This window comes from Theobroma umbraticum, unplaced genomic scaffold (assembly GCF_002168275.2).
Source record: "Theobroma umbraticum cultivar Fairchild unplaced genomic scaffold, ASM216827v3 scaffold_31.0, whole genome shotgun sequence".
Lineage (NCBI taxonomy): Eukaryota > Viridiplantae > Streptophyta > Magnoliopsida > Malvales > Malvaceae > Theobroma > Theobroma umbraticum.
Window position 1 is genome coordinate 428,628 of NW_018397283.1, and position 15,328 is coordinate 443,955.

General features: G+C 36.7%; 4 protein-coding genes across 4 annotated transcripts; 3 read left to right on the top strand and 1 right to left on the bottom strand.

The window, feature by feature from the left end:
• Positions 1–6: 6 nt before the first annotated feature.
• On the top strand, positions 7–732 carry LOC110428356 (vesicle transport v-SNARE 12-like). Its single transcript, XM_021444174.2, has 2 exons — positions 7–188; positions 417–732. Exons 1-2 carry the CDS (start codon positions 9–11, stop codon positions 570–572), a joined length of 336 nt encoding a protein of 111 aa, XP_021299849.1. The 5' UTR covers positions 7–8; the 3' UTR covers positions 573–732.
• Positions 733–1,446: 714 nt separating this feature from the next.
• On the top strand, positions 1,447–4,335 carry LOC110428354 (plant/protein). The gene is made up of 5 exons (XM_021444171.2): positions 1,447–2,037; positions 3,148–3,247; positions 3,327–3,462; positions 3,879–3,974; positions 4,055–4,335. The coding sequence occupies exons 1-5, from the start codon at positions 1,647–1,649 to the stop codon at positions 4,190–4,192; spliced, it is 861 nt and encodes a 286-aa protein (XP_021299846.1). The 5' UTR covers positions 1,447–1,646; the 3' UTR covers positions 4,193–4,335.
• A 188-nt stretch (positions 4,336–4,523) lies between these two features.
• On the top strand, positions 4,524–10,009 carry VIK (VH1-interacting kinase). Its single transcript, XM_021444170.1, has 11 exons — positions 4,524–5,262; positions 5,396–5,470; positions 6,150–6,266; positions 7,034–7,128; positions 7,472–7,592; positions 7,728–7,807; positions 8,107–8,166; positions 8,417–8,538; positions 8,626–8,711; positions 8,798–8,913; positions 9,417–10,009. Exons 1-11 carry the CDS (start codon positions 4,945–4,947, stop codon positions 9,541–9,543), a joined length of 1,317 nt encoding a protein of 438 aa, XP_021299845.1. The 5' UTR covers positions 4,524–4,944; the 3' UTR covers positions 9,544–10,009.
• Positions 10,010–10,503: 494 nt separating this feature from the next.
• LOC110428355 (transmembrane emp24 domain-containing protein p24delta9-like) lies at positions 10,504–13,292 on the bottom strand. The gene is made up of 4 exons (XM_021444173.2): positions 12,945–13,292; positions 12,610–12,819; positions 10,837–10,913; positions 10,504–10,740 (listed from the first exon to the last, which is right to left on the bottom strand). The coding sequence occupies exons 1-4, from the start codon at positions 13,149–13,151 to the stop codon at positions 10,596–10,598; spliced, it is 639 nt and encodes a 212-aa protein (XP_021299848.1). The 5' UTR covers positions 13,152–13,292; the 3' UTR covers positions 10,504–10,595.
• Positions 13,293–15,328: the final 2,036 nt, after the last annotated feature.

The following is a 15,328-nucleotide window of genomic DNA, read 5'->3' on the forward strand; positions in this document are numbered from 1 at the left end:
GGTAACTGATGGTACAGGTTTCCGCTGATCAAAGAGAAAGATTGTCAATGTCAGTGGAGAGACTAAATCAGTCGAGTGACAGAATTAAGGAGAGTAGAAGAACTATTCTGGAGACAGAAGAGCTTGGTGTCTCTATCCTTGAAGATTTGCATCAACAACGCCAGACTCTCCTGCATGCCCATAACAAGGTATTATTTCTGATCCAAACGCATGTGTACTGATCGAAGTTAACTTCTGAAGCTTATTGCTCTTTATCAGTGAATCTCAATTTCTCTCTAGTCTCTCTTGTGTCAGTTGCAGACATGTTTAGCCAGCTTCTCATACTTACCATATTTGTTCACATCTCTTATTGAAGAACTAAGGCTACAATTCACACACATGGATTGTTGATTTTATTTCTTTGTTGTCTTTTGCAGCTGTATGAGGTCGATAATGCCATCGACAAGAGTAAGAAAGTCTTAACTACCATGTCGCGGAGGATTACCAAGAACAAATGGATTGTTGTCTCAATAATTGTAGCTCTCGTCCTTGCCATTGGCTTAATCCTTTATTACAAGATTTCTCATCACTAATGAATCTCTGAATCATTGTGCTACTTAATCGATGTTCTTGGTTGCTTTTTCCGCAATTTGTGTATATACTTATTAGCCATATGATGGCCTGCATCTGCCATTTGATGCTTTGTCTTCATGTATGTTGAAATTGATAATATGTAATGTATATTTCCCCTTACGATTTGTATTGTTTTTCTGTAAAATCCATTTCAGTGAAACTCTTGGCTATATATGAGCTGAGCCAATTTCACAGTGTCCTGGGCCTGTTGAGAAGGTGGGCTTGATTGGTTACGTCTACAGTTGGATTGAGCCCATTTAATAATATTAATGGTATTACTTATTTTCTTAATTATGAATATAAGACATAATGTTTGGAAAAAAAATCATTAAAAATTAAATTAAATTTTATTTTTATTATAATTACTTAAATTTTTATATTTTTATTAAATTATTAAATTTTTAATTAATTATTATTAATTAAAATATTATAATTTTATATATATTTAAAAAGTAAAAAATATAATCATATATTATCTTATTATTTGTTATAATATGTTAATATAATATAATGGTAAATAATAATATAATATAAAATTATTAAAATTTATTTAATTTAAAATAAAATATAATAATTTAATTAAAAATAATAAAAAATATTTTTGAATATTTATTAATTTTTTAAAAATTATAGTAAAATAAAAAATCAACTTCCGACATTTAGAAAATTAACTAACACGTGGACGAATCCCAACCGACTCTCATATCGTTTCCCTCCATCTTTGCACTTATTACTCAAGATCCGAGCGTCCGAGTATGGTTGACCCGTCCAAACTCACTGGACCCGACCCCACCACGGAAGAAGAAGAGAAAAAAAAAATCTGCCAGATTTGTCAGATATTGAGAAACGAGAAGGGGATTCCCAAAAGCCAACTTCCCTTCTTCTTCTTCTTCTCTCGAGCTTACACAGTTCTCCACGGCAAAGAAATTCGCGACTTTTACGCCTTGGGTTCCGCGAGTTTACACTGACAAGCCTCTTCGGCAGATTTCCCAAGCTTTCGAAAGCTGACTGGAAACAAACTAGAGCTAGAAACCATGGATTCCCTGTCGTCGGTCTCGCCGTCTATAGTTCTTCCTCAGAGCAACCCTTTGCCCACGCATAGGCATCGTCCTCAAGTCGTTGTCTTTTCCTTCGCCACGAATAGTCGTCTTCCTCGCTTGTCGTCTTTCTTTAGCGTGCCTTCTGGTAAGGGGAGATTGAATCGGGTTGTTGATTGTAAATGCAAATTGAACGGTAGAGATGCCGGAAAAGGAGAGGATGATGATGATGATGATTTTGATGATGAGAAAGAGGAGGTTGAAAGGGCTCTCCATTTGGACGGTACGATTCCGAGTACTTCTGAGGAGTTTCTGAAACGGGTTTCATCTCGGGCGTATGATATGAGGAGGCATTTGCAGCAAACTTTTGATAGTAGCAGCTATGATGGTAAAGAAGTGTTCTTTGTTCATTTCTGTTCACACTGCATATTTTGGGTGTTTTTAAATGCATTTTTCTACTTTGATGCTTGCTTATTCATGTAATTTTACCTTGTATCTCTTACTTAATTTGTTGCAATGTGAATTCTGTGATAACTTTAGGCATACCCTTTTATCCGGTTGAATTGCAAGTCATTGCCTGGATCTTTGCTTGGATAATTGTTTGGTTTGTTTCGCTGATGAGAAGGGTGGCTGTGTTGGTTGTCTGATTTCTAGTGAATGGTCTGTCTTTGAAATGATCCTTTGTAACTCCCCACTATTTGTAGCTGTAATTGAAACTGGAACCTGACAGTTGGGGCACCGCCCATGCTGCTTTCTTCCCAGTTTCCCGGAATTTCATTTGGTGGCCTTCGTGCATTCAACTCATTGACCATCAGATTTCCTAAGTAAACGTGAAAGATCTATGTCCTGTGTATTTCCCTCCAAATATTGATTAGCAATTTGTTTAACTTATAACTGGCTACAACATGTGTTGATACATGTCCTTCACTAAATAATAAGTCACTTAAAATTTTGTTCTCCGATTCACAGGTATGGGTCTCTGCTACTACTTCATACTATTTCCACCATAGCAGCATGTTGCAGTTTAAGCATAGCTACTAGCAAAAACTGGAATTAATTTAATCTTGACCTCCTTCACATACACTTTAATATTAAGAATGTATTCCCAGAGAAAAGTAAAACTTTTAGCAGTGAAAGCGGATCACATGACCTCTCCTACTTTATACCTGAGGTGATTAACAGTTCTGAAATGGAACAATAGAAGCAGCCTGACTGTTAAAAGCATATGCCATGCTTTGTCTGTCCAGCTGGTCGATAAACATTTCTTTCTTACCTTCTCTATAAGAAGAATATTGACTCTTTTATCTGACATATGTAGAGTATGAGTACTTGGTGTGCAATAGTGGAATTTATTGATACATAGTATTTTAGTGTGGATAATAGTTGTGGATTATATGAGAGCCTGTGTTGTTTCTTCGTGGCTTGATGCTTTGTTGTAAATTATTTTTTGTTTTCTTTCACAAGGTTCACTACTTTTCCTGTGCTTAATCTTGTTCAGTGTTGGAGGCAAATCCGTGGAGAGATCCTTCGAAACCTGTATATGTACTAACTCACAAGGAAAATCAGTTGTGCACAATGAAAACTCGAAGAAACCGCAGGTCTAATTTAGTTTGATATGTTGTCTTTTCTTGAATTATTGTTTTTGTTGCCTTGCCTCACATTCTTTTCTTCTAACAGTGAAGTTGAAAGGGAGCTTCGATTGTTGTTTTCGAAAGGAGCAAATTGGTGTTCTGGAATTGGAAGCAAAAGTAAACAGCCTAGATCTGGGACCAAGTTTCAGATGCTGGTGGAGGATGTTAGAGAAGGAGTGCTTGTAAGTGTTAAATGATATAGTGTTGTTCTTTTTTTAAAGTAAGTTTGGATGTTATCAAGGGAATTAGGGGAACTACAAATATAGATCAAATTCTGGTCTCAATGCCCTCTAAGACTCTTCTAATCTCAAGATGATCTTTGCTTAACGATATTTTGGAATCCCATCATCCAGTGTCTCCATGGTTAAAATTTAGTACCGTTGCTGTATGGTATGCCTTCATTTTCCCCTGCTACTATTGCACTTGTAACTTCTCCCGGTTTCATGATGCATGCAGCTTTCGCATGTAAATCATTGAAGCTGGCCTTTTAATCTTATAGTATTCACTTTTCTTTCTCTTGGTTGGGCACGTGTTTTTCTTTTTTATATGGACTCATATCTAGTTGCTTGGTTGACGACATTCAACTCTTGCTGTGCAGGTATTTGAAGATGAGAATGAAGCTACAAAGTATTGTGACTTAATGCAGGGAGGCGGCCAAGGATGTGAAGGTGTTGCAGAGATTGAAGCTTCATCAGTAAGATAGATAACGTAGCAGATCTTTCTTTCTGCATCTTCAAATAGCCATCTCTAACAATCACCCCCCAATTTCACCAGGTATTTGATCTTTGCCATAAGATGAGGGCTCTGGCTGTTCTCTTCCGCAGGGGCAGAACACCTCCGCTTCCCCAAAGTCTTGAGCTCAACCTTAAAGCGCGGAAACGGTCCCTGGAAGACCAAGAGGACTTGATATAAAAGTCAATAATAAATGTATGAGCAACTGCACTATCAAAGTCAAAATATCAGAACCGTATAGGCCCTATACTGTAGCGTAAATTCATTTGTCACAGAAACCTTGTAACTTGAAATATAGTGTAAGTTGACTTTACATATTCTTACCTTTTTCCATAGATCTTGGAACTACAGATTCCATAGAACAAAATCTGAACTTTCCATAGATTTTTACTACTGATTCCCAGTCTTATCGTACAGTGGTTGGTCCAGTCCAAGTCCCAAACTTTTTCTTTTACCCTGTTGACAAAATCAGTAATTGACAGTCTGACCCGCCGCCGGCATTAAAAATGTGGGAAAACGTTTTTCTTTTTGGAAAAGTCAAAGTAAGAGCCAATCTCGAAGTCTACAAATCGTGACAAAAGAAGCAAAAAAAGCCATTATTCGCCGACGCCGACGCCGACGACGCCTCATGCGTTCACTCCCCTACACCCTCTGTGAGCCATTTATTGGTTTAGAGGGAATCTTAATGGGATTTGTGAGGAAGAAAGAAGGGTAAAGAGAGAGAGAGAGAATCTTGTTCTGTTGACAAAGTAAAACCGAAAACCGATAAAGAAAGAGTTATATTTCCCACTTGCGTTTCATTTCCACTACAAGTAACTTTCTCTCTCCCCCAAACCTCAGAGAAGAAAAGAATATAATAAACAATAAAAAACCAACACAGAGGAAGGGAGACATTTGCGATCGATCCGACCCGAAGAAACAGATCTTCGACCATGAGTTCAGACACAACCGGCGGAGAATCGCCGGCTCAGGGATCAAGCGGGAAGGCGAGCTCGACGTCGTCGTCGGCGGACAAGCAAAAGGAGAAGGCGAGAGTGAGCAGGACTTCGCTCATCTTATGGCACGCTCACCAGAACGACGCTGTCGCTGTCCGCAAGCTTCTCGAGGAAGATCGGTCTCTGGTCCAAGCTAGGGACTACGACAACCGTACGCCTCTCCACGTGGCTTCACTCCATGGCTGGATCGACGTCGCCAAGTGCCTAATCGATTTTGGCGCCGATGTCAACGCCCAAGATCGCTGGAAGAATACGGTACCTGTTCCCAGCCCTCCTTTTTGTCTTCACTTCCTCTGGTTTTTAGGCTTTTACTGTTCCCATAGCTTTTTGTTATGGATTTAACCCAAAAGTTTGTTGGTTTTTTCTTCTTTTGGTTTGATGATGGCAGCCTTTAGCTGATGCAGAAGGAGCTAGGAAACATAATATGATTGAGCTATTAAAATCATATGGTGGATTATCTTATGTAAGTTCAGCTTTTTACTTTGCAGGCTTTATCATTGAGCATTTTTTAAATGCTGGCATTTTCTTTCAATATTTAGTCTAGAATAAGAGGAGTTCTTAAAATGCCTGTTCCTTTAATTTCATTCTGCATTGTAATGAGCCTTAACAGTATGTATGATGGATGATTATTGTGGGAAATGGCACTTTAATTCTGACCTTTTTGTGATCATATTTGGGCTGATTTGAAACTGCGGATGAGCTTTAACTTTCCTTCATGTTTCCCCCCTTTTTTTAAAATCCATCTTTAAGAATTAATTTGTTTGAATTCCTAGAAGGACATCCTTAGTATCATACATTCTTCATCCCTTTGAAGTTTGCTAACATTGTCGAAGCCTCTAAAGTATATCATATTAGACATGGCTGCTTGTTCAGAATGCTGTGTGTGTTTTCCTTTTTGTACTTGTTGACATGACAATATTTTTACCCTTTTTTTTTGTTTAGAATGATTCATGAACTATTTCCTTGAAACATGAAATGTAACATTGATTTTGACTCTTAAATGCTCGTTCATTATTTTTTCAGATTTGATTGATATTGAAGCTACTTAAACAAGTTTACTTGATGTAAATTCTCTTAGATCTTGCAAGTTTTGCATTTTAACTGCTTTTGTGGGCTAAACGTTAAAGTTTTCATTGTTGCAGGGCCAAAATGGAAGCCATTTTGAACCAAAGCCAGTTCCACCCCCTCTACCAAACAAGTGTGACTGGGAGGTTGACCCTTCTGAGCTGGACTTCACAAATTCAAATATTATTGGGAAGGTGTGATTTCATTTTCGTAGTATTATTTACATGCAGAGCGGAGCTTTCCGTGGATGCAAATTGTTTTAAGTGTGAAATCATTTTGGGAAAATTGCTTGTCAATTTTTGAATGGTGAATCTGTCTTGATCTTAGTTCAGTTACAATAACTAGGATTTAATGTCTTCCATTGTTTTGGTGTCAAAAGTGCATGTGATTGTTAGTCAAATCAGAGAGTGCTTATCATAAATGTAGACGAATGGTGTTTTGCCAAGAAAAAATGTAATTTAGCTTTTCCTATGGGTAGCATAATGGAAAATTGGAAATCACCTCTTTGGCAAGATGGTAACCAGTTGATAAAATTGAGAGTTAGTATGTCTGAGTTCCACAATCATCATGGACAATTACATCAAATCTGGCCCTTGGGAATTGTTGGTCTAATTGATTGATAATGACATGATCTCAGGAAATATGATCCCATCTCTCTGTAATCAGATATTGATGATTTGACTTGGCCAAAGAGAGAGGTAGAGAGATTCATGATTTTAAGTTGGTATGGTAGGATAGAACTCTTTGGGCTAACATAACTTCGAATTTGCTGTCAAACCTTCCATTAGTGGTTTTATACTGTTGTTGTGTCCCTTTGATGTGTAAGTTCCATCTGCCAGTTTGCAACTTGAATTCATATGTAAGCTGCTTAGATTCTGGTTGTCAGCATGCAAGTTTGTGGTGTATTCTTCTTTTACTATCTGAAATACGTGCTTTAATTGATTATATCTGATGCTGGCAGGGGTCATTTGGTGAGATTTTGAAGGCCAGTTGGCGAGGAACACCAGTTGCTGTCAAACGCATTCTTCCATCTCTTTCAGATGACAGATTGGTGATGTAAGCCCACTTTGCTTTTTTATATTTCACAATAGTTGGCTTGTAAAGTTCTTTCCCTTGAATGCTTGCTTTCTTTGATGCATGTTGTGTGCTGAATTTAATGTTCTCATGACAATGTATAGCAACCAAAGGAAAGGATAAAACTGACATGCAAACCTAAAAAGGCATCTCTAATGACTCATAGCATATTTTCTTTTTGGTGTACTAAGGTCCAATTTTAGAAAGTCGCTTCCACATTTTACAGGGTTAATCTGATGCTTGTTGTAGCTTTAATTACTTCCTCCTTATCCAAGTTTTCTGTTGTATTAAGAAAGCAATTGTGTGCTTTTGCTCTCTGGTTCAGTCAGGATTTCCGGCATGAAGTGAATTTGCTAGTGAAGCTCCGCCACCCTAATGTAGTTCAATTCCTGGGAGCTGTAACTGAGAAGAAGCCTCTTATGTTAATTACCGAGTATTTAAGAGGAGTATGTGAATGCATACTTGTTTCTCATTCTCAACATTTTAGTACTGCACCGAATATTCTATTAGATATCATAACTGTCACTTTTAAAGTTACCCTTTCTTAATCTTATCATTCTTATCATTATATGCTATTACAGGGTGATCTTCATCAGCATCTCAAGGAAAAGGGTGCACTTAATCCAGCAACAGCCATCAACTTTGCATTGGACATAGCTAGGTATCTGTGAAAGCAGCATCTTAGTTTGTATAGTCTGCAACTTATGGTTCATGTTCTCTAGCATCTAATAAGTAAAACTGGGGCGAAATTTTGTGAAAAATATAGAAGTATAGCTTACTTCCTTTTGCTTTTAGGAATTAGGATGAGATATTTAATTTTCTTTGGTTATAAAGAGCAACTCCCTTTCCTTTTGACAGGGAGCTTCTCTGCCAAATATGCATTGGCACTGTGACTGCATTTAATTTTGTCTCATGTGAATGGCTTTTCTGCTAATCAGATTTTGTGAATTTTGTGGCCAGGGGCATGGCTTATCTTCACAATGAGCCAAATGTTATAATTCACAGAGACCTTAAACCAAGGTGAGTTGGGTTCTGTTTTGGGTTTTGCCATGTAATCAATCCTTTGGTTTACTACTAGCTATTGATTCTAGGCTATATTCACGTCCTGGACTCTGTCCTTATGTTACTATTGGAATTTTGAATGCTTAATGAACTCTGACTTTCTCCAAAACAGAAAATATTTCCCCATTTCTCTAGTTGACTTCTTTCTTGCTTTAAAATTCTAAACTGCATTGATTTTTTCATTTTAAAATTTATTTCCTTATTTCAGGAATGTGCTTTTGGTCAACTCCAGCGCTGACCATTTGAAAGTTGGAGACTTTGGATTAAGCAAGCTCATCAAGGTTCAAAATTCTCATGATGTCTACAAAATGACTGGCGAGACAGGAAGTTGTGAGTGTCTTTTTATAGATTTCCTTTGAATGAAATATGATTCTCATATACTTACTCTCTTTGCTTTTCTTGGAATTGAAACAATAGACCGTTATATGGCTCCTGAAGTTTTCAAACACAGAAAATATGATAAAAAGGTTGATGTTTTCTCTTTCGCAATGATACTGTATGAGGTAATCTTCTTCCTACTAGAAATGATATTTGAACATGAAGTATTTGAGGCTACTTCTAATGCTTATGATATTCTTAATTGGAGCAGATGCTTGAAGGAGAACCTCCATTCTCACATTACGAGCCTTATGAAGCAGCTAAGTATGTCGCAGAAGGACACAGGCCTACTTTTCGGTCAAAATCATACCTCCCTGAACTGAAAGAGTAAGCCATCATGAAGTTTCTCTACCGTACTAGAATGCTTCTTGGTTTGTGCAACACCATGTACATAGTCCAACCAAAAGTATAGTTTTTTAACATTAAGTTGGTTACAAAATTATCAATTCTGCATGAATATTTGCATATTGTTGCTAATTGTTTATAATAATTTGCATTTTGAAATCTCTAATGCCTGCCTTGTAGATCTTAACCGTATAATTCTCTCTGCACTGTCTCAAAACACTTTGACGTTGCTCTAAAGGCAATTAAACTTTTTTTTCTGGTTTTTTTACTGTTTCCTCGACTACTTCTTGTATCATCATTACATCGAGCTTTCCTAGCTTGTTGCCTTTTTCATCCTTTTAACTGCAAAGTCTCTTTTGGGAAACGTTTAGTTAATGTTAATAACTTTGTTTTCACCAAATTTGTCTTATTTTAATACAAACAACTGGACTGCTAGACTTGGAGAATTGGGGTTGCTGATTTCTTTCTTCTTGAATCTTTCTTAGTTTAACAGACAAGTGTTGGGCTGCTGACATGAACCAAAGACCATCTTTCTTGGAAATTCTCAAGAGGCTTGAAAAGATCAAGGAAAATGTACCCACCGATCATCATTGGAATATATTCAATACATGATGCTCAAGATTTGATGAAATCAACGATTTTCATCCGGTCTCCACTAGCTCTCCCATTTGTGCAGATGGTATTGTGAATGCACTCACTAAGTAGCTTATGATAGATTTTGCTATGATTGGATTTCCTCTATTCTTTCCAAATTCTATCATGAACGGCGTCGGTGTGTCTGCATTTTCAACTCTTATTATCTCGAATTCAAGCAAATGAACTGAGGAGATCATTCAAATTCACATATATAAAATGTTTTCTCATCTTCTAGTCTCTTTTTTCTTTCATCCTTCAATTGTAATGCCTTATAGTCACACTATTGATTGTGAGGAGCAAACACTAGGCAAATTTCTATGTTGTTTGTTGTTTTAGTGTCTTTATTTGCAAACGGTTGGACAAAGTTGTCTGAATCTTTAGGCAGAATTTTCTTGTATATGATGAATTTGTGGAACTTTGCAAGGGATAACTCCTTGAATCATGGTTGCTTGTTTGATAGGTTAATTGTTGGTCACTTTACTGTTTAATCCCATAAGAAGAAACAAAATTAAACCCAACAGAAATGTGAATCAAAGGAATAGAAGCAGCCATAAAAAAGAACGGCAACCGTGGGAGAACTTTAGGCAGAGAAATGAGCCTCCAATGTTGAAAGCTTAAGACACCTTAACCACACCAGATGCCATAAGACTTGTACAAAACACACCCAAAGGCAGAATGTATCTATGAAAGATAAATCTACTTAATCAAAGATGCCATGGAAGGGAGAGGCCAAAGAGGCAGTGGACAGGATGAAAGAGATGAGATTACGAACAGAAATGCTCCATGGCCAGAGGAGGTAAGTTCGGGTTCCCAGGTGAAAGGGAAAAGCAGCTACTGGCAAGGTTACCAGTGTGCATCCCCTTGTATCTCTCTCTTCCTAAAAGAAAGACATAAAGTGTGGCTACAAATCTATGAAGAGATTATTGAAAATTCCAATTAATCTAAGAAATTATTTTTATTAAAGTACATTTTTGCCAAAATATTTTACAAGAGTACAGAGGAGAAATGAAAATTGTTGTCTTACAAACTTATATGAGCTTCTTTTTCTCAAAGAAGGTTTTCAAGTGCCAAAACTGCATTCCTGCTACTGACAAACAAAGAAAGAGTGAGAGGAAGGACAACCAGAACATTTTGGAGGTAGTAGCTTGGTTCAGCTCCTGCATTTCTTCCTCTCTGATAAAAATCAAAAACAAAAATCGAAAGTGGTTAGTGATAAAAACAGGTTAGGTAAACATTCCATGAGTTTGAGTGACAAAGATGTTTCCTTACCTTTCCCGCAAATAAAACATTTCCTCATGAATGGAAGTAACAGTATCATACAACTTCTTCAGCTCCAGTTCCATGACCTAATATTTACAATAGAAGTACCAAAAACGAAAACATGAGGCACTTGTTTTTTCATCTAACACTCAGAAAAGGGATAAAAACATAAGCACCTCCGCAGCTTCATTTTCCAAACCAAGGTACAGGTACTCTTAAAGATATGAAAACAATATTGAACACAAAGCTATCCTAGCATGCCTATTGTTTGTGGAATGAGTAATAGTGGGGCAGTTTTGATTGGTAGGATTCCTAGTTAGTATGCAGCAAGGACTGCAACAAGCTAAGCAAGCTATCTTTGATTCTGTGTCAATTTGCTGTTTCTACCATACAATCTGTCTGCACTGCTGCCTTTCTCACAATGATTTAAAATTATAGCAAAGGAGATGCCTTGGGGAGCATTACTTCTTTAAAACACAAGTTGTCTATTTAAATTGTATTAAGGAGATGTTTAGCAGTTTTAAGGATAGGATCAAGGACAAAAATAAATATTCCAATATCAAATAAACTAATGTGCTGGAAGGTTTGATGGCTCCAATGATCTAAAGCACTACCACTGATAAATCTAATGCTTTAGCACTGAGAGACAAGGGGCTACTACAACATTTCAATAGTATTATGTTAATATCCAGTGAAGGCTCAAGATCTTGAGCAGCTTGAACTATATGCAACCATGTTTTGCTTGCTAAGGCAAAACAGCTTGAAACATGATCATGTGTAAGATTGCATGCATATACTATACAGAAAGCCCATCTAAAAGGTTTAAAATCAAGGCAAATTCTCATATATTGAAGCCAAAGTGCTAGATCAGCCTAGTCAACTCCATAATTACCAATTATGCTACGTGAAGATGGTGGGTATGCTGCAAAAAGAAAAAGATAACGAAGCTTAAATCTAAACAAACAGTAGCATTTTCCATGAAAGACTGAAAGTCCGCAACCCTTTAGCTTAGCAACTCTGATTTACATCTTTTTTCAAAAAACTTTTCAATCAACCATAATTGACTGTAATGGTCTTTAGAAGAAACCTACTTTTCAGTACTTCAAACTTCCAGCAGCAAGTGCAACAGGCACTGTTCAATTCCCACCAACGCACCCCCCTATTAATATAAGGCAAATGTCATGCAGGTAAAGATAAGATATGCCTGTAGGTTTTTCCAATCTTGTCCACAGGGCAACCTGACTTGTCCAGGAAATCAATAGCAATATGAAGCCAAGCAAAACCTTCACTGAATCATTTCTAACAAGCAACGACAAGCCTCATGGGCTTGTAGCACAAGAGGAAGACACTCCTTTAACAATAGCAAATCTTCCATTTAACTCTAGCCGATATCACGAATGGCAATTGGTCCTAAACCTCCTCAGCACGTAAAATCTTATTGACCACAGTCGTAAATCTTAAGCAAAATGCAATTTTCAATTCGTTTTGAAAGCTTTCGAGCATAGGATTTCATCATATTGTAGATTCTACAGTTAGAGGTGGGGTCCTTTTGCCCCAATAAACAAACATAAGCCATTCCGTTCAAACGTTAAACCCCTAACCCAAGTCCCCAGCTGCCACCAGTTCTTTTCCGACATGCCAACTATCTTGATCTTAGGAGTAAGGTGACTAAGCAGAACTACCTCGTCAACCAATAAGGTTAAATAAAACAAAAAAAAAACATGAAAAACAATTAATTTATTTATTTTTAAAGGAAAAAAGAGGAAGGGACAGAAGACTTACATCGACTTGGCCTTTCTTGGCAACGTTAGACCAGTCCTTAGCGTGGACTCCAGTCCTCCAATCAAAATCAACGGTCATCGTAATCTGAGGCGAATGATCCGGCGTCCAAAAGCAAGCCATGTAATCACCCGCCTCCGCCGCCGTAAACCCAAACTGCCCTGTCTCCACTTTCTCCGCCGAGTGGAAACTATTCCCATACGTCGATGTAACCTACAATAATTTACCCAACCAAAAAAAAAAACTCATTATTATTCCCAAAATTCATTCTTCAAAAAAATAAAATAAAACCCAAAAAAATTTTAAAAAAAAAGATTGTTTGTTTTTCTCTAGAGTACCCTGACGGTGAGCTTGTGAGAATCGGGCAAAGGGTGACCCTCGTTGGGATTGACAACGTGGTACTTCCCGACCGTCATTGAATTGCTCTTGATGTCTTCGGAGATGCACTTAGTGTGTCCCGATTGCAGCTCGAACCGTAACGATTGCGACGCAGGGGATAAAATCCCCAGCACCAAAACCACGATTTGAAGCGACCGAAGAATCATAGTTAATGACTCAACTTCAACTGCTAGACAGAGACAGAAACAGAGACAGAGAGAGAGATTCTTTGGGGTTTTCTGTTTGCTGCTGCAAAAGGTTCGGCTTTGAGGGGGGAGTCGTGGTAAGAACTGTAGAAGAAGAGATTAGAAAATTAAAAAAATATATTAAAAATAAATAAAGTCAAAGTTAAGTCAGCCACGTGGTGAGATAGGATTGGAGGAAACACGTAATGGCAAAAACTAGTTACACTAATGCTGTTCTGTCTTGCATCGTCCCAGATCTGTTTTAATGCTCGGGCACGTAAGTACCGTAGGATCCGTGTTGTACTTATAATTTATTAATATTACAAAAACAAATTAATATATTAAATACATAAAGATGACACGTATTAACTACTAAGATTAGAGGTGTGGGCTTGAACCATGGGCTCTTGGGTCTTGGCCCGATGGTTTTACCTTCGACTTCGAGCCTCGAGGTTGATCCCGCAGGGCTAGTCGCTCGAACCAGGCACTTCTGAGGCAGATATACATTAAAAAAAAAAATAGAATTCTTACAAACAAATATATTCGTAATTATTATTTTATATAATAAAGAAGAAAAATAGTCAAATTACAATAAAATAACACTTAGAAATGAAACTCCCATAATATCGTTCTAGAGAATAAAAGAGGATTTTTAAAAATATCCTACTTATAGGATATTGAAAGGCTCAGTGTCGATGGTAGCACAAGAGCACAACCGGGATTAGCAACAGCAAGAGGGGTTATTAGAGATGAAGTTGGAAACTGGTTATATGGTTTTACCTACAAAATAGGTATTTCCTCTTCTCTACAAGCAGAATTATGGGCTAAGGGTTTTAGGAAGGTTCAAATGGAACCAGACTCTCTACTCACTTTATAAAACTAACAGTATTTTTCAATGGAATATTTCGTAATGAAAGTAAATTATTTTTTATTTAATTTTTTATGAAATATTTTGTTGGAACTTTTTTTAATATTAAAAATGAATAAATTTAAGTGTCTTTATATATATTACTATATATATATATATAGTTGATTAAAATTCTTAACAATAGAAGGAAAAAGAGATTGAATACGGATCAATGAGATTTGTATTTTATTTAACTTTAAAATTGATAAAATTTATTAATACAATTTATACTTTATATCATTATTTCTGTCGCGATACTTGACAGAATTTAGTACAAAAAACCAGCACCGTTGACCATTAATGCCATAGCTAGGCGCCTTCCAAAGTTCATAAATGAACTTGGTGGGGGAGTGCATTCCCAGGAATTTAATCTCATTCTGTACTCTTCTTCTTCTTCTTCAGATTTCAAAGTTGGAATCATGGGTATGAGTTACATTTATTAATGCATCCGTCTTGTTCATATCATTCCATTGCTCTCTGTCTCTCTTTCACAGGATTCATTGACTTTTGAGCGGCTGCTGCATTGCTTGGTTGCCTAGAAAATGTGTGAAAACGCATGGGAAAAACGCAAGCTTTCCGTTGAAGGGAAGCTTTTGCAGTAAGACGGTATGAAAGTTTAGTCTTCTTTTGATTGCATGTAGGCTGCCTGCCTGCCTGCCTACCCCATCCATACATTCAATGCAAAAGCAAAAGCTTTTTCCTTTTATGAACAAATAATGAGGGTGGGCTTTCGTTTTCCGGCCATTTCTCTCTTCCTTTTCTGGGCAAATAGTAGAAAAATTGAAATTGAGAATGACAGCCCCATGGCAGTTGGCATTAAAGCTTGCAGGTGTTGATCAAGGGTGAAAATCGATATAGAACTAAGTTTGGCAGGGAAATTGTGGCAAACTGAAATACTAAAGTAAACATTCATAGTAGGTTCCTCAGAATACGTTTAAAGAACTAATTAAGAAGTTTTATTCCTTCAACTTGATATTCATGTTGAATGGGGATGGCATATTAGTGAAACAAGTTTATATTAATATCATATAAATTGAGCTCTTATATATATATATATATATATATATATATATAATATCGTGTGCATGTGTGTAATATAGTGAAATTGCTAAATGTTAAAAGAAAAAAAAATGAGTCGTTATTTTTTTTTGAGCTATATTGATTGATTTTTGATGAATTTTATTATTTGAAAAATTAATAATTTTTTAAATACTTAATTATTTTGATAAAATTTATTTTTTTTCTTGCGAAA